We start from the raw sequence: 26,076 nt of genomic DNA, 5'->3' as shown, positions 1-26,076 counted from the left end.
CACCCTCCTCCCCAACTGCCCCAGGACCCCCCAAACTGCCCCCCCAGGACCTCTCAAGGTACCAGATTAAAGCACATCAGAGAGAACATAAACATGGAGCCGCGTGACCCGAAGCCCTGGAGAGGACCCCCAATACACAGGAGACCCCCAGCAGCCAGATGGGGGTGACCTCCAGGACCCCAAAGTGGAGAGATCACAGAAGCCCAGTGAGTTCTAGAGATGAATTTGGGGATGTGGAACCCCCAACCCACCACACTCATTTTTTTTCTCTAAAAAGTAGGACTTCTCCTTCCCAAAGCTCGGCCAGATGGAGAAAGTTGAGAGGAGAAGTGGAAGATGGCCCAGGACCCCCAGGCAGGTGAGGAGGAAGTCAGTGCCCCTTTGCCCCTCTCTTGTTGCTGCATCTCCCAGCCCAGCATGGCCCCGGTTGCAGGACAACCCCGCTGCCGACGCCGTCCTGCCAGGGCCGGGTTTGGGGGGATCTCCTTGGCCTTCCCTGTGGGTTGGAGGCAAATGCCCTGTTTGTCCTTGTTCCTTACTGCCCCAGGCCCCAAGCTGAGTATGGAGATCATGGAGAGCATGGAGGACGAATTCCCCCAGCAGAACCGGGTGGCAAAGGCTGTTTTGAGCAACTCCACAGTGCAGGAAGTGAGTGGGGAGGAAAAGCTCCAATATCAGCTCAGCTTCCTCTGAGGAGGAAATACCCACCGTGTGCCTCGAAGACACCCAAAATTTCATCCAGAGCTCTAAGCGGGTGTTGCAGCAGCAGATTCCAACCAGGGAGAAGCCCTACAAGTGCTTGGAATGTGGGAAGAGCTTCAGCAAGAGTTCCCTGCTGATCTAGCACCGGCACATCCACACTGAGGAATGGCCCTACACATGTAGGGAATGTGAGAGAAACCTCATAGTGCGCTTCAACCTTCTCTGCCACCAGAGGATCCACACGGGGGAACGTCCCTACGAGTGTCTCCAGTGTGGAAAGAGGTTTAAGACCAGATCAGTTCTCCTCAGGCATCAGCGGATGCACACGCGGGAGAGGCCTTACAACTGTGCTGAGTGTGGGAACAGCTTCAACCAGAAGTCCCAGCTTGTCGGGCACGGGTGCATCCACACTGGGGAGAGGCCCTTCCACTGCACCGAGTGCGGGAAGAGCTTCAACCACAAGTCCAACCTTGTCGGCCCCGGCGCATCCACACTGGGGAGAGGCTCCATGATCGGGCACAGACTTGATTGCTGCAATTCCCACGTCCCTTGGTCTGGGTGAACTACTGACCAATAGTGTACTGGCATGTTAGATGTAGGAGTAGATAAAAGTGAAGCTGTTACTAAAAATAAAGTCCTTTTTCTTTGGTGAGCTTTCTGATCACACTGCAGCCTGAGTTCTTGCTGCCTTCTCTGCCTCCTGCCACTGAGGTAATCTATATTACCCCAACAAAGGTTGACCCCAATATGCCTGCTAGTTTCTGGCCCCTTCTCTGACATGACCAGCCTCTGCTGTCTGTGTTGAGCCAACTGTGCTCCATGAGAAGCGATGAAAACCTCCAGGCTCCATGGGAATGTCCTGCTCCTTCTGCAGGTGGAGTTTTCCCTCTTGAGCCAGTTGTGTAAGGGAGGACATTGCCCTGATCCAAGGCACTGTCCCACCTGGCAGGATGTGCTTCTGAGGGGCCTTGTCCCTTCCCTGGCTCCAAGCCCAGCCTGTCCCCTCCAGGGGTGGTTGTTCCCCCCTCTGCCCCTGGGCGGTTCCCTTGCCCATGGGCAGCAAAGCATCCACTGCTTTTGCAACTGGAGGGTGTTGGAGCCATGAACCATCAACATTCCCGTCTCTCCCAGCTTTGCACCCCAAAAGCCAAGAGGGATCCATCTGTCTTCTCAAAGCAACCCAATCCCACTGAAAATGGCTCCATTTCATCCTAGTTTGGTTTGATCCCACCCTTAAATTACTCGATTCTATGCAGAGCCAGGATTGAGGCTGAGGCTGGTGTGCAATTGGCACAACCAGCCTCCAGAATGGATCGGGAATGGGGACCCCTGTTTGTCCTCCCTGTGTCACCCCTGATGCCAAAAAGGCAGAATAAAACTGTTTAGAGACATAATTTTGGTCAGTAAACAGCAAAGGTATTTATTGGTGCAATTTTGGGGAACTCCCAACTAGTGTTGGACAATAGAGTTCCAAAATCATCAGTGCAAAGCTACAGTATTTATACATTGTCGGTAAGTGATTACAACATCTAGGCATAAATATTCATATGATTGCAACACTTGATTACAATATTCATAGCAGGCGGAGTCTAGGCGGAGTCACGGGTGGAGTTGTCTGTTTGAGGAATATTATGGTGGGAGATCCTGTTACTTCATCTGGTGGTGGTCGTATCCAGCTCTTCTTCCTCGGTGAACTTTTCAACTCCTGCTGGTTTTGGCTGGCTTTGAGGGTTGTTTCTGCCAAAGGTTGGACTTGGAACTTCTTATCTCCCTCCTCCAGGTCAGTCTGTGTTGTTACATGTCTAGGTTGCCTAGGTGTGCACATTTTTACTTTGTTCTTGAGCAAGCCTCCCTATCCCTTTGGACAATTCCTCATGCCTCTGGCCTGTCTAAATGTTAAATGCTTCTTCAACCTAATTATACTGGCTATAAACCTAATTATACTGGCTATACATTCCTCATGCCTCTGGCCTGTCCAAATGTTAAATGCTTCTCTAACTTAATTATGCTAGCCATACTTCTTTGTGGGGGCTAACTCTTCAGGTTTTGGGTCTTGCTCTCTTTCAGTTTCCATGGAAAGTTCAACTCACAGTGGTTGTCATGGCACCCAAACCAAGCCATGGGTGTCAGTGAAGTCTCCATGGCAACAGTCCCTTGCAAATGGCCTTAGTGAAGGTTGTGAGGATAATCCACCATCACAACTGGCCAAGTGCAGGTCTGAAGTCACCTCCCCAGCAGCCTGTCTGCACAGAAGCACCTGCCAGTGCTCTTTGCATTTCCCTTCCCCTTACTCTTGGATCACTCAGACACCTCTCAACAACCCATTTTGTGCTTTGAGCTTCAGGGACTTTAAAGTTGTCTGTCCTCTAGTTGGTCTAACCCTTCCTTCAGCCGACTCTTTATTTATGTTTATTGTATAACTTCCTATGTGTCTAAAACATTTCTTACATGGTAATGCTGTGGGGGAGGTGAACCTCACTGGTGACAGCTTGGACCTGGCACAGACTCGAGAAGTGTGTTTGTTTTCAGTGGTGAAACTTCTGAGTATTAGATTGCTGCAAAAATAGAAGAAAACTCCATCCTTACCTGTGTGCAGCCAGTTCTCTGGGCAAAGCAAGTCCCAGGTGACTGAGGAGAGACATGACGGGGCTGGGGAATGTGGAGCAAGGTTGTCCACACTGGGTCAGACCTCAAGGGAAAGCTTCTCCAAGCACTCCAGACATCTTTGAGACACTCTGGATCAGTATCAATCAGAGAATGCTGAAATCACTTCTTCTCAAAAGAGAAAAGTAATAAACTACATCCTTTAAAATAGGATTGCATATTTATTAGAAAGGCTCTGAAATATATTTATCCATGTTAGGAAAACTTCCCAATTGGCTGTACAAGACTAGAGGAAAATCCAGGACGAGCCATGGTTTGTTAGGAGATGCTGGATCTTAACAAGCCCCAGGGTGCATTTGATGCTGAGCCCTTGAACCTCAGGTACTGTGAGGAGATTGCACAAGCCTTTCCATAAGTCAAAGTCAGAAGGAAAACTCAAGTACCCCAAAGAATTAATAAATCCCATTGAGGACCATTCCCAGTACAGGGTCCTCATGGACTCCTTGAAGGAGACAATATGAGGCCTTGACTGGACCTCTCATAAACACAGCATGGAAAGAAAAAAGCAAAATGCCTTAAAAACTTGAGTACCTTGAAGCATTAATGAGACCCATGGAGTGTCACTACTGATGAAACCTCTCAAGGGACTAATTAAAACAGATCATTGGAGGCCATGATTTAACAAACGCCTCAAAGACTCAGTGTCAAAATAAAGTACCTCAGTACATTTTGAATACCTTGAAGCATTAATGAGCTCCACTGAGTGTTCTGACTAAGAATCTCAAGAGACTCATTAGAACAGATAATCAGAGGCCACGATTGCACAAACCTCTCAGAGACTCCAAGTCAAAACCAAACCTAAAGCACCTTCAAAAACCTCCAGTCCCTTGAAGCTTTAGGGAGCCCCCAAGGCCATTCCTGACAAAGCCTCCTCAGGGACTCATCCCAGCAGCTCCTTGGAGGCCACGACTGCAGGGAGGCAAAGGCTCTGGGCAGCAGCTCAGGTGCTGAGCATAGTCTGGCTGGGCTGGAGGCAGCAGAAAGGCCCAGCCCTGACCCCCAGCCCGGGGAAGGCACATCCTGTCCCTCACGCCTTGCTCAGGGCTCTGCCAGGTGCACTGGCATGGGGGGAGATGCCGAGGGCAGGAGAAAGGGGGACAGTGCCCAGCCCTCCTGGGGCTGTGCCAGGAGGCCATGAGGCCCCAAAGCCTCAGCACAACAGGTCTGCTCACAGCCCTTGGTGGCACAGACGATGCTGTGCCCAAGGGGACAAGGACTTGGAGTCTCTTGGAGACTCCCAGCACTGCCAGTGCCCTTGGTCATTCCAGCACAGCCTGTGCTGTGCTGTCCCGTCCCACAGCTGCTCCTGGTTCCCTGCACGCTGCACACACCCATCTCGCTTCCCCCTGGCTCTCACCCTGCCATTTCCATCCCTTCCCTGACCTCTGCCCACCCTCACACTCTGTGCCTTGGAACACACACATGGACTGATTTCCCCCTCCTTCTGGATGCTCCTCCTGCCACAGCACTGCCCTTGCAGGGACATTTCTTCCTCCTCATCCTCACTCTCCACCATCCAAGCTGCACTGTGGGGCAGTGTTTGTGTCCTGCTGTTTCCTCCCTCCCAGGAAAGCTTCACCATGTGGGACACAGCCCTCCCGGCAGCATCCCAGCCTCTCAGCCTTCCTGGGCCCTTTCCCCTGCCCAGACAGCAGCAGACCCACCCTGGTCTGCCCAGGCTGCTCCTTTCAGCTTCTCAGATACACGGCAAGAAAAACTTTCTCAGTGGAACTGGTGTCCTTGAATTGGTACATTTTAGAGCTCTACTTCTGCCTCTCTGTCAATCCTGTCTCCAAAGAGCTCTCCAAGGGAAAACTCACTGAATCATGGAATACCAGAGGTTGGAAGAATCCCTGAGCACCATTGCCCTGGCTGTGGCTGGGATGGAGTTCCGTTTGCCCAGAGCATCCCCTGTCCTGCTGTGTTTGCTCCTCGTGGCTGGAGCACTGTTGGTCCCAGCCCGAGGCTTTGGCTGTCCTTGAGCAGAGCTGGCCCCGCATGAAGCATCTCTGCAACCCACCCCAACCCATGGGCTCAGGATGGGCAAGTTTTCCAGAGGGGACATGGGTGGGACAGCTTGGCTGGACTGGCCTAAGGGATATTCCATTCCATTCCATGTGATGTCATGTCTTAGCAACGAATGGAGAGGAAGACATTTGTCTTTGAAAGCAACTGGGACATGCACTGAATCCTTTCCTCACAGGAGGTGGCTGGCTATTTTCTGCTGACAAGAAGTAGAGCTTTTATCTCCTTTGGTTTTGCTTTGCTTCTGCACATGGCCTTGACTGAGGAAGGGAAGTGAGAGAGTGCCTTTGGTGGGCACCTGATGGCCAGACAGGTTTAACCCACCACAGTCCTTTTGCACAACCCTTCTCTTATAGGCAGTTTTAACTAGATGAGGTTGCTCAAGACCTCACTGCAATTTGGCATCATCCACAAAGGAGTTGAAAGTGCATTTCATCCCATGAAAGAGAGATATGATATAAATGTCCCAGAGTGGTGATCAAAGGCTGGGCACTGAGGGATGTCACCAATAAGTGGCTGCCGAGAGCACTTTGTGCTACAGGTGACATTTGACCCTCATCAGTCTGTCAACTTCCCACCCATCTCATGGTCCTCTTGTTCAGTCCAGCTGTCACCAATCTGGCTCTGAGGAGACTATGGGAGACCATGTCAGAGGCCTTGCTGAAGTGCTGGGAGAGAAGATGGTCCTGTCCCCAGTCATGGGACACCCCGGGGGGTGGTGCTATTTCCAAGTTTTCACCCAGCAGCCCTACAATGAGTCTGTTCCCAACCACTAAACAGGGCATGTCTTGAGGGAAAGGAAGAAAAGATCCTCCTGACGGCTGGGGACATTCTCAATTCCCATGAGAGGAGACTGCACTGATGATATCTCATTGCCCTAGTCCCAGTTTTACCATGAAAAATTTTAGGTCTCCCTGTGCCATCTCTCCTGCTTTGACATCTATGTCAGAGCATTTGTTTCTCTGTTCGTTGAAGCCGTGCAGGCAGCTCAGAGGGTGACCCATGGAGGGGGGTGTGCCTCTGGCTGCATCCCACTGCCCAGCTGTGCTCTGTGCTCTGGGAAAGGGCAGGAATGCTGCCTGCTGGAAGGCACAGCCGCTCCTGCCTGCAGAGCCCTTTCTGCCTGCACAGGGGAAATGCTGCCCAGCCAGGCTGCTTTGCTGCTGGGCAGGGAAAGGGACAGGCCAGAAGGCAGGGCAGGGGGACAGAACAGATAGGGACATGTCCAGTGTATAGGATGAGGCAAGTGAGAGAAATATTACTGGGCTAGAGTGAGTTGGTTTTGAAGTCACACCCAGAAATGTCAGGGCTCTGACAGGTGCCCACACCTGAGCTGGGCTCATGCCCTGCTCATACACACACAGGGGGGTGTTCAGGGACACGAGTCCTTCCCTTGCACACACACAGACCGTTCCTGTTAGCAGGTACAGCATCTCCCTGGGCTCCTGCTGCCACTGACAGGGTCTGGGGGCACCTCAGTCCTGCGTGGTGTCACCTGCTCTGCCCCTGTCTGAGATGCCTCAAGGCCTGAGGGATGGACAGGGGGTGTTCTGTGCTCAGAAGCACATCCTGTGCTGCATCCAGAGCGTTTCCCAGGGGACGTGACTCTCAAAGTGAAGTGGCCTCGCAACACTACCTGTCCCACTCCCAGGAATAGCTGATAGTGTTTCTACTCTGAGGTTCATCTCCCTGCACACACACAATTCACAAGTCGAAGTCAGCTCAGTACAAAACAAACACGGACTTCTGACCTGGTTATTTAATGTCCCTCCACGGAGGAACAACCAACTTCTTGCAGGTGGGGTGAGAGGCCAGTGCTGGGAATGGCAGTTGCTGGGTCACCTGCCCAGGAGCACCTTCTCAGGCTGCCCATGGAACAAAGACACAGCCCAGACCCTGCTCTGCTGACCCTTCTGGTCCATCCCAGCAGGTCTGGCTGTGCAAGCAAAATGCAGCGTGCCCCCACCCTGCACACTCACACTCTGCAGCTGGCACTGGGATTTGCTTTGCCAGGGAGCTTCCTTGGGCACATTCCTGACAGTGACTTTGGAGGAAGAGTGAAGGCCTCCTGCCCTGCGCTCAGGAGATACCCTTTCCTGATAGAACTTCTGCTGTGGAGCCCAGCTGTGTCCCAGCTGTGCCCATGGCCTGTCCCTGCCTGTGATGCCAGGATGGACACGCAGCAGGATGTGACCAAGCTGGCAGAGCACTCAGGCCTGGCACCAACAGAAGGGCTGGGAAGGAGAGTGTGGAAGTGGAAATGGCAGCTCTGGAAAGACCACGTGCAGGTGCTCCCTGGCAGTGCTGCTGTGCTGGGACTCTCTTCCCCCTCCCCTCTGCCAGCACACACTGTCCTGCAGTGCCCTTATGAACCTCAAGGAAGAAGAATCAAGTAAGTTGCAAAAGGATCCTTTATTTTGTTTAATTGCTCAGGGAGCAGTAGTCTTCATTTAGACACTCTCTGGGTCAAACTCAGTAGAGAGACACAAGATTAGAAGGGAGTTTATTATCAAATTTCAGTGTGCACAATACTATGACAAGATGAACCCAATGACACTCAACAAAAACCTAAAAAGGCAGGATGGGCCTGTCATGAGTTCCATTCTGAATGCTATGCAGAAGAAAACAGGAAATTTGAAGTTTCTGAAGAGCATAAAGTAACCAAATTCCTCAGGGCATCCTTGAACTCCTGGTTCCTCAGGCTGTGGATGAAGGGGTTCAGAGCTGGAGGCAGCACCGAGTACAGAACTGCAACCAGAAGATCCAGGGATGGGAAAGAGATTGAGGGAGGCTTCAGGTAGTCAAACATGGCAGTGCTGATAAACAAGGAGCTCCCGGCCAGGTGAGGGAGGCACATGGAAAAGACTTTGTGCAGTCCCTGCTCAGAGGGGACCCTCAGCATGGCCCAGAGGAGAAAACAATGCAAACAAAACAACCTGAGGCTAAAGATAAACTAACCACAATTAGCCCAAGTTCCCTGAGGTTGGAGTGTGAGCAGGAGAGCTTAAGGATGTGTGGGATTTCGCAGAAGAACTGGCCCAGGGCATTGCCATGGCACAGGGGCAGGGAAAATGTACTGGCTGTGTGCAGCAGAGCATTGAGAAAGCCACTGGCCCAGGCAGCTGCTGCCATGTGGGCACAAGCTCTGCTGCCCAGGAGGGTCCCATAGTGCAGGGGTTTGCAGATGGTGTCCCAGCACATGATGGTGAGGAGACAAAACTCTGCTAAGGTGAAGAAGAAAATGGACACCTGGGCCAAAATACCTCTGCCCAAATTCCTCAGGCAAAACCCCTCAGAAAAAAGGCCTTGCAAACAATGCAAACAAGGCTTTGGACAAAATGCCTTGAGAAAAACAATGCAGCCAAATTGCCTCGGGGAAAATGTTCCAGGCAAAAGGCTTTACACAAAACACTTTGGCCTTAGAGAAAAAGACTCAGGCAAAAGGCTCAGGGTGTCTCCAGGCCCCACTTTTCCCTCATGTCCCCTCAGGACATCTCTGGTGCCCAGGCTGTGTCCCAGAGCCCTGTGCTCACACAGCCCAGCGCACTCCCAGGACATCCCTTGCCTTTCCCCACACTGCACAGCCCGGCCTCTGCCCTTCAATGACATCAAATGCATCAGTTTGCTCAGGCTTAACAGAAACCATGTTTTATGTCGTCTCTCCTCTTTGTCCCTCCAAACAGGCAGAGCTGATTTTCCCTGCTCAGCATCTCTGCCAGCCCTGCTCCGCTCAGGACCCTCCCCAGCCCTTCCCGGCCCCTCTGCGGGCCCTGGAGCTGCCCCGGGGCTGGCTGAGTGGTGGGGCCAGGCTGGAGGAGCCCTGGGGGGCTGTGGCAGGGCTCTGCTCCAGCCTCTGGTGGGGCTGAGGGCTGAAGGGGGCAGGATGGCCCCCAGGGGGTACAGCTCCAAGGGCCAGGCTCCTGGGCATGAGAGGAGCTGTCGTCTTGTGGCACAGCCCAGCTCTGGGGCCACACTGGCCACAGGGAGGTGCCAGGAGCTGCAGTGCTGCTGCTCTTGCCTCACTGTGTCTCTTGCACAGTCAGAGCAAGGAAGCCCCAGAAGGCCAAAGGATGGTGGGACAGCCCCTCTCTGACAGCCCCAGAGGGGCCGTGGAGCCACTGCCCGAATGAGCTGGCTCAGGCACCTTCAGAGCCCGCTCTGCCCTGGGGGCAAATGGTGTGGGCAAATGGGAGAAGTGTGGACAGGACAGGAGAGATGGGCTTGAGACAAAGGGTCCCCCCAGGGGCAATTTCTGTCGGATGCCCTCAGGACTATTCCATTTTCCCTTCCACACCCTCTGGACCCAGAGCCCTCCTTGTAATAAATAGGTGATCAATATAAAATTTCCTTGTTAAATTGAGTTGATGATTTGATATAAAGTTTTTGCATTGGTTTTAGTAAAGCAAAGTTTGTCATATCATTGTAATTAAAGCTCCGCCACTTTTAAGAAACTTGCAAGGCCTGAATGCAGAACCAAGTACTTCTTTAAATGTATTTTGTGTATGCTAAAAATTGTTAACTGGGTAACCACAAAGCCAAACCACAAGGCTTGGAAAAATTCCCCTGTTGTGTCTTGTGATGATTTCATCTTGGTCTTATATAGAAGCCTTATACTTTATGATTTCTATTAGGAGGTGTAGAGTTTCCATGTAGGATTAAAATTAATAAGAAGACGTAAACTGTACATGCCTGAAATTATTTTGGGACCACCGTACAGTCGCCTAAAAAGAAGGACATCGATCACAAGACAGATGAAGCCAAGAAATAGACAAAAATAGAAAAACCCGGATTAAAAAGAGGAACTGGCCACCGGCTTGTTGTTTCCACAACATCAATCACGAGCATCGATCACCAGCCAAAGATAAGAGGAACTGGCTATAAAAGGGGACTATTATAATCTATAAAAACCAAGTCTGTGAGCTGTGGTCTTTGCGAGCTAGCTGGGAGCACTAGGCTCCCATGCTGGTCGCCCAGGGCATTTCCTAGGATGTCCTGTTTGCTTATTTGTCTAGTGGTTGCTGTGGTGGATCATTTGTCTATTGTTGCTGCAATAAATTACTAAAAATTAAGTTTTGAGTGTTGGCCTCAATAATTCAGTCAATTTTACGTATAACACCAGCACATTGTGAGGTTCATCAGCCAGGATCTCACTTGGCTCTATGGGCATGCCCTGCTCTCTGCTTCCTCTGCACATCATGCCCCTTCTTCCCTGGCAGCTTCTGTGCCCCCAGCTACCTATTCCCTGGGCCTCCAGACCTTCTCACTGTGCCTCTTTAAGGGACTGGTGACCATCTCCCTCCTCTTTCTCATGGCTGCAGCCACCTACTGTGTCCTGAAGATAGGTGAGTGATTTTGGGAAATCACATGTTAACATGAGGCTGAAATTGCACCCTGATGCAGGGGCTGTTCTTGCTGCCTTCTTGAAAAGCAGAATTCCTCCCATTTCAAGCTGATTTCTCTGAAAGGGTCTCTCAAGTCCCATAAAAACCCACTCTCATTCCCTATGTCAACTGGCAACAAAACATCAGTTTTGGAGAAGAATGACAGGCACAGACACACCCTGAGTTAATCTTTACTGTTTCTTTCTTCATTGCAGTTTCACTGTTCAAAGTTAATCCCTTCAGGAACTGATCACAGTCACCTTTGATCCACAGACTGAAGATGTGGAGATCGTCCTTACCTCTCATCAGGTAAAATCCAACTCTAATTCTGAACTAAGGCCCACTTTGTGGTCACTGAGCAGGATCTCTGCTTGCCTTAAACCTCTCCATAACATCGAAGATCCATTTGCACCCAAGGCCCTACAGCACCAACACAGAGCCCTCAGTCTGGCAGAGGAGACGTGACCTCCAGAGAGCAAAGTGATTTCTCAGCCAAGAAATGCTACATTTAAAATTCAGAAGTTGATTCTTTTGTTTATTTTCCTTCCCTTCTGCTGGTGGAAATTTCTCTGGAGGAGGAAAAACAGCTGTCCCATGTCAGTGCTCACCTTTGCTGACTGAGGCAGGTAAGCAGGTGTCTTTTATTTCTTTCTCTCCTGAACAAATGGTGAGTGTGGTGCTGCACTGGGGGTGGAAAGGAACCTCTCTCTTCCCCCCATCCCAGCTGTGCACACAGGGCCCAGCCAGCTCTTCTCATGCCCCACATCTGCTCAGGTGCAGGTGGCAGCGAACTGGGGCATCAGCAGCACGGCTGGTCCCAGTGGGGTCAGAGAGGAGATAACAGTGACAGGGAATGGTCATCTGGGGGGAAAGCTGAGATACCCCGTGGCCATCTGGGTCTGGTGTGTGTTTCCCCAAGGATGGTTCTGCTGACACAAAGAGCTGGCTGTGCTGTCCTGGAATGACTTGGAAGGGGAGGCTGCAGAGCAGGAGACAAGGGTGGTATTGCCCCTCTGGAAAGGGCTGTTGGGCCCAGGGACCCCCTTGGGTCAGGGACTTGAGGTAAAGTAGGACATCTGTCCTGGCCATCTTCCCCCCAGCTTCTTGTGCAGCTCTTCCCTGTCCAAGCCTGAGACACTGAAAAGTCCTTCACTTGGGATGAACACAAGTGAGCAACAACAAAAACATTAATGTGTTATCAACATTATTCTCACCCAGAATCCAAAACACTGCACAGGACATGCTACTTTGAAAAAAAAATTATCCCGTCCTATATCAGAACAGAGACTTCATAGAGACCATTCATCTCCATGTGCCATAAATAGAGCTCAGAACAACCAGCTCAGAGGAAAAAGTCTCAGAGTAGAGATGAATCCCCATCATTATGGTCTGTGGTGAATTGGATGAAATCTCTCCAGGAGTTCCTGTCTCTCTTTATGAAGTGACAGGGACAATATATGATTAAACACTTTCCCTGTCACTCCACTTGTGCTTACCCAGCTGGGCAAACATGGCAGGACATCCCAGGACAAGAATTAATCCAGAATAAGGTATTACTGATGTCTGCTTTGATCCACCACCAGGCCTCTTCCAACAGCATCTGGTTTAGTCCCATCAGATGTAGCTGTGAGACTGGCAGGGCACCTTCTCTGGGAATTAGGGATGTATCCAGACACTGCAGTGCAGGGTGATGGACTCCTGCTTGGAAGGCATCAGGATGCCCCACCTTCCTCACTGCCCACTAAACATGGAACATTGAACACTAATAAAGTAATAGAGATATCACACCAGGAGTGTTGCTATGGGGACTGAGATAAGGACTGTCAGCCACATCCTGGAAATGCCAAAGTGCACAGGGAGAGCCAGGGAAGGGCAGGATCTTTAGTGCCATGCAGCAAAGCTGAGCCTGGTGCAGCTCCCTAAATGATTCCAGGTTTGTGCTGGAGCTGATGCACTGTCACTCTGCAGCCTGAGGGCTCTCAGGGAGCAGGAACTGCAGCAGAGCAAACACCAGGGATTCTCCATCCTCCAAACACAGGCATGGGAGAGGGGAAACTGTTTTTTCCTCCTTTTCCCCTATCTCAGAGTATGGACAGAGAGACTTGTGCAACCCAGACCAGAGATTCAAGCTGGTGTGTTAATTAAGGTGTCCATCAAATCTCACAGCAGGCAGTGGGGGCTGGGTTGAATGTTCCCTCTTTCATCCCCTCTCACAACTTCCTGGGAGCGATTCCCAGAAGATGCAGGGGTAATTCAGATCTCTGGAAAGGCACAGGTTTTTCTTGATGTCTGAACTCATCTGTTTGACCACTTGGCACCTTCAGAAGTAGCAGCTGATGGCAAGGGCCAGGTGAGAGAGACCAGAGAGGTTTGGGACAGGATTTCCCTCATTTGTGCACTTCCCTTCTGTGCCTGTTCCAGCTCAGCTGGGGGATCATCCCACCTCTGTGACTGCAGGGATGGACCAGAGGAGGTGGCTCCTGTTGGCTCTGGCCCTGCTCCCGGCCATCCATCGCTCAGGTAACACTTCCATGGGGTGTCCTGCTCCTGTCTGGGGGATTCCAGTCTGCAGGTGATCAGAAGTGCTCCAGCTGAGGGTCCTGGTCTCCTGAGAAGGCCTGATTGGAACTCCAGGAGAGCCCAAGCTGCCCTGCCCCTCTGCTGTTGGGGAATCCAGCCCGTTGCAGCCGCAGTTTGTGTCCCTTGGTGGGGCCAGGGCAGCCCCAAGCCAAGGCAGCTCTGCCATGTCCAGCCCTGCCCCAGCACCAAGAGCCTTTCTCTGCCTGCTGGGGCAGTTTGCATTGGCACAGCTGCCCCTCTGCTGGTGGCACAGGGCTGCCAAGGGGCCAGGCAGGCTGGGGAGCTGCAGGAAATGGCTCCAGACATGCTCTTGTGTTTTATAGTTTTTATCTTTTGCCAAACAATCCCATCCTGTACAACTTGTATCAGTCTGGTTTCTCAATCTCCTCTATTATTTTGGGCTTTCCAGTGTCCCCAGTTCCCATTTTGCCTCCCAGAAAAGAAGGTAAGTAGAAAGTCAGTGAGTGAATGCTCCAAATCAAAATGAACCTCTGTTTTATAAAAACAGTAGTAAAGGTGTGGACCATTTTTATCAAATCATTAATTCTCCTTTTCTAAGTTTTTCAAATTGACCATTTTCCCTAAAAATATCTTGGACTTTTTTCATTTTTTTCTCATCTTTTTTGATGATCTATGGTCTCATGGCCTGAAGGTGCATTAACAGAAGGGAGCAAAAATATTATTGAACATTTGTAGCTTTCAGTTTTTCCCTGTTCTCTGTAAGAGGGAAAAATTTCTATCCCACCCATCTGTGTCCTTCATGCCAGTAATATTGTGGGCAGTTTTGGGACACATTTTATGAGGAAGATATTAAGCCCCTGGAGAGTATCCAAAGAGGGGACATGGTGATGGGGAAGGGCCTTGAGGGAATGAGTGTGAGGAGCAGCTGAGGGCACTTGGTGTGTTCAGCTGCAGAAGAAGAGACTGAAGGAAGATCTCATTTCACGTACAACTTCCTCAGGAGGGGCAGAGGAGGGGCAGGCACTGAGCTCTGCTCTGTCTGGACCAGGGACAACACCCAGGGAAGGGTCTGGTGCTGTGTCAGGGAGGTTTATGTTGAAAATTAGAAAAATGTTTATTCCTCAGAGGGTGGTTGGGCACTGAACAGATTCCCCAGGGCAATGGACACAGCACAAAGGCTGCCAGAGCTCAAGTGTTTGGATGATACTTTGGGGCCCATGATGTGAGTCTTTGAGAGGGTCCTGTGCAGGGCCAGGAATCAGACTCAATGATCCTTGTGCTTCCCTTTCAACTCAGTTTATTCTATGATTCTCTGATTTTCTGATTGATTTTTGCCTGGTGTTCACTCAACTTTGGTTTCCACAGCAAATTTTGAGGTCACATCTCCCCAGAAGGTAGTGGGGATTGTTGGCCAGGATACAATCCTTCCGTGCACCATCTCTTCCACAAAGCCACTGGGCAACCTTGAAGTGGAATGGGGAAAAACCACAGAGGGGCAGAGAGAGGATATCTACAGATACAGGCAGTCTGGTGGTGAACCAGAGCAGAAATACCTTGGGCGGGCATCAGTGCCAGGAGATGGATTTGCCACTGGGAACGTGTCCCTGACATTGAAGAATGTCCAGCCAGCAGATGAAGGAATCTACAATTGCATGGTGATATCCAAGGACTGGAGCTCTGATACAGCCACCAAGCTCAGCATTGCAGGTTGGAAACTTCCTGGGGCAGTGGGAGTAAAGGGGAAAGCTCTCAGAGAGGGAAAGGAGCTCTCTGAAAGGTCACTGTCCCCCAGCTGATGGCCCTCATATGACCCAACATGTCACCTCCCCCCTCAAAGCAGCCCGTGGGCCACATGGCACCTGCTTTTTGATCCATGGGATATTTCTGAGTCACTGAGAGCTCTGTAAGGAGCCAAGAACATTTAACCCTGTGCCACCACCCAGGAGACAATGGGGGAACTGGTGATCTGACCAGCCCATGAGGGTCATGGCAGCCCTTGTAGTTTGAGCCAAGGAAGGAGCTTTAAAGCTGAATCTTGCAGGAGACACAGAGCCTGCACTGCATGTTGGAAGGCAGCTGCGTTGTGTGGTGAAAGGGAGCAGGCAAGAACAGATTAGTAAAGCTGCAAAGAGACTGGGGCTGACACTCAGATATTTTCTTTCCAAAGGTGCTGCATTTCCACGTTTGTCTCCACTTTTTCCTGCGTTCTGGACAGTCCTCACTTTTTTCTTTCTCACATTGGCTGCTGGTGTTTTTCTGACACATCAAGGTAAGGGCTCCTGTTTCACAGGACCTCATGTTTTCAGAAGTGAGGCCATGGGAGCTCAATCCCTGTAAAAAAGTTCTCTGCAGAACCTGCTCTGGCAGTGATTGCTCCTTGTGCTTGGTAGAGGAAGGCTCTCAACAGAAAGGCTCAGGTGAAGTGGCTGAGGGGTTTACATGTCACTTCTGGAGTCTTGTTTCACTCTTTGACTGCAAGGGATCATTTCTCAGCTCCTTGTGAGACTGGCCTGACAAGCAGGATGAAATACCAAGTGGAGTCTGGCTCTGGCCCATAGAAACATTAGAGCTTTCTAACTCTGAGCTCTTCTGCAAGTAGTAGCTTTTTATCTCCTCATCTCTCATTCAGAAGCAGAAAGGAGATGCCTCCACATGCAGATGAGAGCTTGGATGTACCATGGTATCCAGAAGCAAGAGGAGGAAAGAGGATGGGATTGGTGGACTTTTCCAGTGGTGAATTAGAAGGGTCCCTTCCTCTGCCTCCACTGCTCTCATCCTTCCCCAAGTTTTCAGTGGAGCTCATTCATCAGAGCTGGATGTTTTTTCCCAGAAGTGTCAGTGGTGCCTCCTATCTTGGTAAGGGCCTCTCCAGAGATCTCTGTCCCTGCAGCCATGGCTGGGGAGAGGCCCCATGTCCCCAGTCCAGTTCCAGGTGTCCCAGCTCTGTGGTGGTGGAGGGCACAGCCATGCTCAGCCCTTTCTGGGGTGCCTCTGGGGACTTGGTTTTCCCTCCTGGGTGGCAGCTGGAGCAGGGCCCTGCCAAGCCTGCAGAACCTGTGGCAGACTGTCCTGGCCAAGGGCCCAAACCAGCACCAGGAAACCATTGCTCATGACAAGGCAGGACTGAGCCTTCCCTCACAGCTCTCCTGAGCTCACCCCACTCACATCTCCTGAGACCTGTGCCTGCAGCTCCATCTGCACCTGCAGAGGTCCCACAAGGGCTGACAAACACCCAGGGAAGGAGCACCATGGGCACAGAAGTGAGGGAGGAACTGCAGCTCATGAAGCCATGGCAGATGTGGCTGTGACAGACACATCTGGGCACTGACAGAGCCCAACTGACCAGGCTGTGTTGGGAACCTTGGCAGAGGCTCCTGTTGGCATTTGAACTGTTCCCAGACCTGGCCACACCCAGGTTTCCCTACAAAAGGGCTCCAGCAGGTGTTTTGTCCCAGCAGTGTCCCCAGGCAGATGTCCCAGTGCACGTGGGCACTGGAAGGAGGGTGCCCAGAGGAACAGTGTGCCAGGCTGGGCCAAGCCAGGGGCTGTGCCAGAGGACACTGGGACAGGCTGGACTGTGCTCAGTGCCATCCTCCCTGGCATGTCAGGCAAGCTCTTTCCCTGCAGCTGTGCCTTTGGGTGCCCTGTTTGCAGGGCCATGCTCTCCCCTGGGGGAAGGCTTGTGATGGCCATGCCCAAAGCCCTGTCGTGCAGCTGGGCCTTTTCCCAGCAGACAGAGGGTTTTAGTCTAAGTGACTCCTGTCCTGCCCCGTCAGTTCTGCACATCCCCTTTGCTGTAAGGGCTCAGGCCCTGGACAAGCCCTGCTCCCCTTCCCCTGGCTCAGGAGGGCCCAGTGAGCCTGACAAGTGTCTCCAGGGGAAACTGGTGCAGGAAAGTTACCTTTGGTTTCTGGGAGCCCCCTCCTGTGAATGCCCATCTCCCTTTCAGCCCATGCTCTGCACTTTCCTCTGCCTTCTCTTTCCCATCTGAAAAGGAAGGAGAGGCTGAGTTCGTCTTAGAGGAGCTTTAATTTCTCCCTTGACCTCAGAGGTTGCACTTGGAGCCACGTGCCCCATGTCTGGGAAACAATAACAACACACCCTCTGATTTCCTGTTTTCTCTTGAAGACTCTGATGAAACGAAAACAGAACTGGTTAAGGGAACAGGAAGTGTGTGTGTGGTCGGGGAATAGGGGAGTGTGGGGGTGACATCAGTGTCACCAAGGGTAGAGACTTGGGTGTCACATGAAAGGGGAGATTTCCTCAATCCCTTTGTGTTTGATTGGTCTGTCAGTACCCCAGTAATGCCCAGAGCCTTGTACCCCACCAGTCAGTCACTGACCTGTTATGGGCAGTCTCCACTGAGCAAATGATGGATCAGAGGGTGGTTCAACAGAACAGTTCAGGAACACAGGTCAGCAGTAAAGAGAGTCCCCTCCTGGGTATTCCCACTTCATTTGAGTGTGTTCCCCACTGCTGGTGGCTGCCTGTGCCCCTAAGGGACTCCCACTTAACAGAATAAACAATAACACTTCTTATTAATATTTACACTGATAATTTAAAGTTGTAAGAGGTTCAGGTTCAAGCACTGTTGGTGACAGCCCCTGACTGCAGAACCATATTCAAAGCAATACCCAGACGAGCTCCAATAAACAAGGAGAGCTCAAGAAAATAATTCAGTGTGCACAGAGTGTGGTTCTTACCAAATCAACGTCCCTATGGGAGAGAGCAGGGTCAGCCAGTCAAAGGATCCCAGGAGTTCCAGTGGAGTTTTCCCTGACTTTTTCCCCATCTTAGCCTGATTTTATAGTAATTGTTTACATTTAGGTGGAGTTTGAGTTTCTTCAGTCATACATAACTTTGGTATTGATTGGTATTAAATCCTCTCACTTCACTCCCAAAATGGATAAATAATAAAATATAAAGCACATGCTCAGGAAGAGGGGGTCATACCTTGGGGATGGGTAACTCAGGGATACAGAGCTGTGTTGGTATTGCAGTGTGATGATAATGAACTAATTTCTTGTGAGGAGAATGATTGTGCCCCACTTGCTGATTCAGCAGCAAGACATTCCCTCTATTCCATAGCTGAGAGCTGCTGTGAGGTCTTTCAGCTACCAGGAGTTCCCCTCCCTGCAGGGATTACAGCACAGCCTGCCCAGGGGGGCTCCATCTGCTCCACCCTCCCTTTCATCCCCCTTAGCAGGTGCTTGAGGTCACAGACTGTGTGTGGGGGGAGTCACCCAGGAACAGGTTGTGGCCATGCTGAGCACAGTCTGTCCAGGGAGTGGCAGCTGCATTTCACCCTGTAATTTCCACACTGTTATAACTTCAGTTGAAATGGGAATATCCCATTATTCTCCCATTTTCCCCATCATCTTCCCACAGCTGGCAAACTCTGTTTGGACCCCCCAGCAAGCCTTGACAAATGTACTCATTCTCTGCTTTTTTCTTTTACAACAGGGTTCCAAAAATTGAGGTTCCTCAAAGGTAAGCATAGGGGAGAGGATGGAAGTGAGTCCTCAGAGCCTGAGGGCAGCTCTGGGAAACACATCCTGTCCCCCAGTTTGGAGAAGAACACATCCTGGGAAAGGGTGGTGATTTTTTCCATCTGCTTCTCACCCTGGAGCCATAAATTAACCTCAGCAGCCTGGCAGACAACACTCACCCCAGTGATGTGACTGCCATCCAGGTCACACACCCACATCCTCAGCATCCCACCCTGTTAATATGGAATATGGAATTAATGTTGAATGTTGTGTAGCTGTTAGAAACTGTTGACTAGAACCAACTGCAATCAGCATGTCTGGACCATTGTTATCACAGTATCCCAGAGCCAATTAGTCTGGAAAAAGACCTCTGAGATTATTGAGTCCAACCTTTGACCCAACACCACCTTGTCAACTAGACCATGGCAGCAAGTGCCACATCCAGTCTCTTCTTAAACACCTCCAGGGACAGTGACTCAACCACCTCCCTGGACATTCCATTCCAATGCCAAGACACCCTCTCTAAAAAGACCTTGTTCCTAATGTCTAACCTAAACCTCCCTTGGTGCAGCTTAAGACTGCAATGTCTGTACTGTTATAACTTCTGTGGGAATGTGAATATCCCATTTTTCTCTCATTTTCCCCCAGTCAGATTCCCACAGTTGGTGGACTCTGTTTGATCCCCCAGCAAGTCTTGACAAATCCACTCCTTACCTGCTTTTTTTTCTTTTCCCACAGGTCGTTTAGACCAGCATATGCGTGAAGGTAAGTACAGGGGAGATGATGAAGGTGAGTCCTCAGAGCTCGAGGGTAGATCTGGAAAACACATCCAACCACCTCACAGAGCTGTTTGCAGAAGAACACACGGTCAGGGGTTGTTTGATGAAGTTTTTTGCCTACCCTTTGCTGCCAAAGGCCCTGCCTGTGCTTGTCAGGAGCCATCTCAGCTGTGGGGAGCAGGGACAGCCACCTTGCCCTGCCCACTGCAGCCCCCACCTCCCACTCCTGCTTTGGCCTCTGGGGCCTTTCAGCAAAAGGGTCTGAAGCTGATCTTGCTACCCTGCAGGAGCAGCTCCTTCTTCTTTAAATCTGAGCTGAGCAGGAGGAGCTCAGTTCCTGCCATTGCTCCTTGATCGAGTCCTGCCAGGGGTTCATCTCATCCACTGCTGAGCATGGAAAGCTGAGGCAAGAAACGTTTCCTTATCCCTGTGGCACTGCAGATCACTCATGTGATGTATTTCTTCCATGTTGTGATGGGCCATAATCAAAGTCTTTTGTCCCGGTTTTTGGGGTTGTTTCAGCAAACACCTCAGGTCTTTGTAGTGTGAGTTTCATCACCCGTGTGAGGGTCCTAGTCATGAGAGTAGGCAACGAGTCTTGAATCACAATATAAATAGATTTTAGTGATTGAAAAGATATAACAGGAGCTGAATAACTACAATCACATCCCATAATGCCTACAAAGTTATGAGCACAAGCATTAGAATGATCACTTGTATCTACAGGCACTGCTCCAATTGGACACATTTTACTGAGACAGGCTGTGCAACATAAAACCCACTAGGGGTTTCCCTGCATTGAGTGTGCACCTTTGGCCCAGCTCTGTGAGCAGATGTGCCAAAGGCTTTCCCTTTCAGCACCCACCTCTGCTCCACATGCTGTTCAGTTGGCAGAGGACATTAGACAATCCCAGATGCCACCCAGGTTGATGCATTTTAGAAAACTGCTTCACCAGCCCATTGGCATATTCAGCAACACCATTGGTTTGGGGTCTGTCTGGAGTATGAAATACCCAGTGGATTTCTTCTTCCTTGGCCCAGCCCTGCACTTCTGCAGCTGTAAAGTGGGTCCCGCTGTCACCTGGAATTTCCTCTGTGAGGGGGAGTGTCCTGAACCCCTGTGATTTCACAGTGAAACCAGAGAGAATTTCCACTCCTACCAGGAAATATTTTTTCCCACCTGATGATTGCAATGGACTGGTAGAATCCATCTCCCAGGTTTGCCTCAATGTTTTCATCACTCCAATATGGAAAGGAGGTGCCTTGCTGGGCTGGTCCCTCTTGAATTGCCATTGACACTGTGGACATAAGTCGGCTCATCCAGTGTGGCCCCACTTTACATGTCACCCTTGGAGCAGCCCTTCCCAAGCTGGGTCATGGTTTATGAGTTCTGTCTTCCATAGCCATGCAAGGCTCTCCACTTGCTGATTAAACTGATCAGAGATTGAATCACATCCATCTTGTCCTTTAACCCAACCAGTGCACAACACTCTCCTTTCTCCTGTTTGCAACAACTTTTTCAAATATGAGATTTCCAGACTGGGACTTTGTTTACCTGGCAGTCCTTGGCTGCCCAGTGGCCAATGCCTTCAGTGGCTCCTTTGAAAACAACATTTGAGTCAGTGTCCCTGTGGCCAGTGCTGTGTTGTGCAGGTGGCAGAACTGCTCCGAGTCATCTGACTTGTGCACTTTCTTTCACTTAACCCTTCTCCTGTGGTCACTTCCAGTGCCATGGCCTTATAATGCCATTCCTTGCCCTGTCTGTAAGATGATGCTGAACTGTTGCCTAAAATCAAGGGAAAATCTTTTGAGATAACATTAGTTAGTATAGGTAAAGTAGAGAGCAGTTCTTTAATGAAAATTTTCAGGTGCTTGGGGTATAAAGGCAAGCAGGGCATATGGGTGCAGAGGGTATATTGGTGTGTGCTTACTATGGGGGCCTTATAAATTTATAAATGTTTCAGTTTGAGGGAAATGGAAATGTTTACTAAAACCAGAGGAGAGCATTCCTCCTGAATAACCACGTCGTCCCTTATAAAATTTAAAAAAACCCAGCTTTTAATTAGAAAATATATATAAGAAGGATACTTGTTCTTAATTATTACACAGATATATAGATATAGATATAGATATAGACGTAGATATAACTATAAAGAGACCAGAGCAAACTACTGTCGCAGCACCAAAAAAAACCACCACCAAACCAACCTCCAAGACCTGTAGGTTCCTCCTGGTGCAGTTCTATTTATTGGCAGTGTCAGTGTCACATCTGGGCTGGCAGCAAGGAGAATTCTCAGTCTTTTCCCAGTGAGGCAGAGACAAGGGAGTGTGTGACTCACGTGGTGCAGGATGGAGCCTTTCCTGTGGGAGAAAAGCAGACTCTCTCTCTCCTTGTCCTTTATTCAAAAGAAGGAAAAGCTGGGAGTTGAGGAGTGGTGGTAATTCCCAGAAATCTCCTTGCAGTCAAAGTCAGTCCCCAAGAAAAAAATAAGGTCTGCAATGTGTCCCAAAGCAGCTGTGACCCTCCTCTCTCTCTCTCTCTCTCTGAAGCTCAGGGTGCCCAGAGATGGAGGGGGGAAGGTGAAGAGCAGAGCCAGAAGGAGCTCTCACCACCTTAGCAAACAGTGGCCTTTCCCCAGCAGTTGCCAAAAACGAAGTGAAGCAGCACTCAGGAAAAGCCTCTCCCCCTCCCAGGTGCTGGGAGTGTGTTTCTTACCTCTGCCCCACCATTAGGTTGGAATCTGGAGTCATCAACTACTCCTTTGTTCTAAGAGTCCTGGCACTTCAACTCTCAAAATCTTTGTGTTGGTAGGATGAGAAAAATTCACTTAAGGACCCCCCCCCCCCCCTCCCCACCACCTTTCTTTGTTTGAAGCTTTGACACCATGCCCAAACTCCTGTTGTGCAGCTGGGCCTTTTCCCAGCAGAGAGAGGATTTTTAGTGTAAGTGACTCCTGTCCTGCCCCATCAGTTCTGCATGTGCCCTTTGCTGTGAGGGCTCAGGCCCTGGGCAAGCCCTGCTCCCCTTCCCCTGGCTCAGGAGGGCCCAGTGAGCCTGACAAGTGTCTCCAGGGGAAACTGGTGCAGGAAAGTCACCTTTGGTTTCTGGGAGGCCCCTCTCTGTGAATGCCCATCTCCCTTTCAGTTCATGCTCTGGCCATTCCTCTGGCCTCTCGTTCCCATTTGAAAAGGAAGGAGAGGCCAAGCTCATCTCACAACATGTTTTAGTCCTCCTTGGACTTCAGAGGTTGCAACTTGGAGCCAGGTGCCCCATCTCTGAAAACAATTAACTTCACACTCCCTGATTTCTTGTTTTCTCTTGAAGAGTCTGATGAAATTAGCACAGAACTGGTTAAGGGAACAGTGTGTGTGTGTGGTGGGGGAATAGGGGAGTGTGGGGGTGGCCTCAGTGCCACCAAGGGTAGAGAGTTGGGTGTCACATGAACAGGGAGATTTCCTCAATCCCTTTGTGTTTGATTGTTCTGTGAGCACCCCAGAAAGCCCAGAGCCTGAGCCTGACCAGTCTGTCACTGTTCTGTTTTGGGCAGTCTCCACTGAGCAGCTGGATTGGAGGGTGATTCAACTCAATAGTTCAGGGACACACATCAGCAGTAAAGAGAGTCCCCTTGTGGGTATCCCCACTTCATTCGAGTGTGTTCCCCAGTGCTGGTGACTGTCAGTGCCCCTGAGGGACTCACACTTAACAGAATAAGCGATAACATTTCTTATTGATATGCCTAATGATAATATGAAGTTGTGAGAGGTTAACGTTCAAGGGTTGATGGTGACAGTTTCAGACTGAGAAAACACATTCAAAGCAATACCCAGACAAACTCTAATCACCAAGGAAAGCTCAAGATAATAATTCAGTGTGCACAGAGTGTGGTTCTTACCAAATCAAAGTCCCTACGAGAGAGAGCAGGGTCAGCCCATCAAAAGATCCTAGAAGTTAAGATGACTTTTTCCCAGTCTTAGCCTAATTTTATACCACTTCCTTACATTTAGGTGGAGTTTGAGTGACTCCAGTCATACATAACTTTGGTATTGATTGGTATAAAATCCTCTCACTTCACTCTCAAAGATACAGTCAGTAAAATGCAGAGCTCATGCTCAGGGAGGGGTGGTCATACCCTGGAGATGGGTAACTCTGGGATGGAGGAGTGTGTTGGTATTACAATGAGATGTTAATAAACCAAATTCACCTGAGAAGAATGATTTCCTTCCACTTGCTGGTTCAGCAGCAAGACATCTTCTCCTCTCCCCCTTAGCTGAGAGCTGCTGTGATGTTTTTCAGCCACAAGGCACCATGGAGTTCCCCTCCCTGCAGGGATTGCAGCACAGCCTGGCCAGGGGGGCTCCATTCTGCTCCACCCTCCCTTTCATCCCCCTTAGCAGGTGTTTAAGGTCAGAGACTGTGTGTGGGGGGAGTCACCCAGGAACAGGTTGTGGCCATGCTGAGCACAATCCATCCAGGGAGTGGCAGCTGCATTTCTCCCTGTAATTTCCACACTGTTATAACTTCAGTTGAAATGTGAATATTCCAGTTTTATGTAGTTTTGCCCCAGTCATCTTCCCACAGTTGGCAAACTCTGTTTGAAACCGCCCATTGAGCCTTTGCAAATGTCCTCATTTGTCTGCTTTTTCCTTTTCCCACAGGGGTCAAACATCGGCAGTCCCTCAAAGGTAAGCATAGGGGAGATGATGGAAGTGAGTCCTCAGAGCCTGAGTGCAGCTCTGGGAAACACATCCAATGCCCCAGTTTGAAGAACACACTCCAGGGAAGGGTGGTTTGATGACTTTTTTCCATCTGCTTCTTGCCCTGGAGCCATAAATTAACCTCAGCAGCCTGGCAGACAACACTCACCCCAGTGATGTGACTGCCATCCAGGTCACACACCCACATCCTCAGCATCCCACCCTGTTAATATGGAATATGGAATTAATGTTGAGTGTTGTGTAGCTGTTAGAAACTGTTGACTAGAACCAACTGCAATCAGCATGTCTGGACCATTGTTATCACAGTATCCCAGAGCCAATTAGTCTGGAAAAAGACCTCTGAGATTATTGAGTCCAACCTTTGACCCAACACCACCTTGTCAACTGGACCATGGCAGCAAGTGCCACATCCAGTCTCTTCTTAAACACCTCCAGGGTCAGTGACTCAACCACCTCCCTGGACATTCCATTCCAATGCCAAGACACCCTCTCTAAAAAGACCTTCTTCCTAATGTCTAACCTAAACCTCCCTTGGGGCAGCTTAAGACTGCAATGTCTGTACTGTTATAACTTCTGTGGGAATGTGAATATCCCATTTTTCTCTCATTTTCCCCCAGTCAGATTCCCACAGTTGGTGAACATTTTTTGATCCCCCAACAAGTCTTGACAAATCCACTCCTTACCTCCTTTTTCTTTTTTCTTTTCCCACAGGGCATTTAAAAGAACTGCGCAAAGGTAAGTGCAGGGGAGATGATGGTGAGTCCTCAGAGCCTGAGGGCAGCTCTGGAAAACACATCCAACCCCCTCAGAGATCTGTTTGCAGAAGAACACACAGGTCAAGGGTGGTTTGATGAGTTTTTTCTCTGGGCTGTGCTGCCAAAGGCCCTGCCTGTGCTTGTCAGGAGCCATCTCAGCTGTGGGGAGCAGGGACAGCCACCTTGCCCTGCCCACTGCAGCCCCCACCTCCCACTCCTGCTTTGGCCTCTGGGGCCTTTCAGCAAAAGGGTCTGCAGCTGATGTGGCTCCACTGCAGGAGCAGCTCCTCCTTCTTTAAATGTGAGCTGAGTTAGAGGACCTCAGCTTGAGCCCTGACAGGGGTTCATCCCTGTGGCACTGCAGATCACTCATGTGATGTATTTCTTCCACATTAATCAATTCCACAATAATCAGTGTCTTTTGTCCAGGTTTTTGGGCTTATTTCAGCAAAACCCACAGGTCTTTGTAGTGTGAGTTTCATCACCCGTGTGAGGTTCCTAGTCATGAGAGTAGGCCGCGAGTCTTGAACTGCAGTATAAATAGATTTTAGTGATTGAAAAGATCTAACAGGAGCTGAATAACTACAATCACATCCCAAAATGCCTACAAAGTTATGAGCACAAGCATTGGAATGATCACTTGTATCTACAGGCACTGCTCCAATTGGACACATTTTACTGAGACAGGCTGTGCAGCATAAAACCCAGTAGGGGATTTCCTGTGTTTAGTGTGGACCTTTGGCACAACTGGTTGAGCAGATGTGCCAAAGGCTTTCACTTTCAGCATCCAGCTCTGCGCCACATGCTGTTCACTTGGCAGAAAGCATTAAACAATCCCAGGTGTAATCCAGGTTGATGCATTTTAGAAAATTGCTCCAGCAGCCCACTGGTACTTTCAGCAACACCATTGGCTTGGGGGCAGTTTGGAGTATGAAACACCCAGTGGATTTCTTCTTTATTGGCCCAGCCTTGCACTTCTGCAGCTGTCAAGTGTGTCCCATTGTCACCTGGAATTTCCTCTGCA

General features: G+C 50.1%; 1 protein-coding gene across 1 annotated transcript in view; it reads left to right on the top strand.

Moving 5' to 3' along the window:
• The window catches only part of LOC139684170 (zinc finger protein ZFP2-like), a 152,486-nt gene extending 126,906 nt beyond the window's left edge, over positions 1 to 25,580 (top strand). The window contains 9 exon segments of the mRNA XM_071579771.1: positions 785 to 1,174; positions 10,670 to 10,733; positions 13,194 to 13,292; positions 14,679 to 15,020; positions 18,777 to 18,803; positions 19,541 to 19,591; positions 24,238 to 24,264; positions 25,009 to 25,032; positions 25,501 to 25,580. Coding sequence (XP_071435872.1) covers positions 785 to 1,174; positions 10,670 to 10,733; positions 13,194 to 13,292; positions 14,679 to 15,020; positions 18,777 to 18,803; positions 19,541 to 19,591; positions 24,238 to 24,264; positions 25,009 to 25,032; positions 25,501 to 25,580 — 1,104 coding nt within the window.
• Positions 25,581 to 26,076: the final 496 nt, after the last annotated feature.

Source organism: Pithys albifrons, chromosome 34 (assembly GCF_047495875.1).
Source record: "Pithys albifrons albifrons isolate INPA30051 chromosome 34, PitAlb_v1, whole genome shotgun sequence".
Lineage (NCBI taxonomy): Eukaryota > Metazoa > Chordata > Aves > Passeriformes > Thamnophilidae > Pithys > Pithys albifrons.
This window is presented reverse-complemented; position numbering and strand designations above follow the sequence as displayed.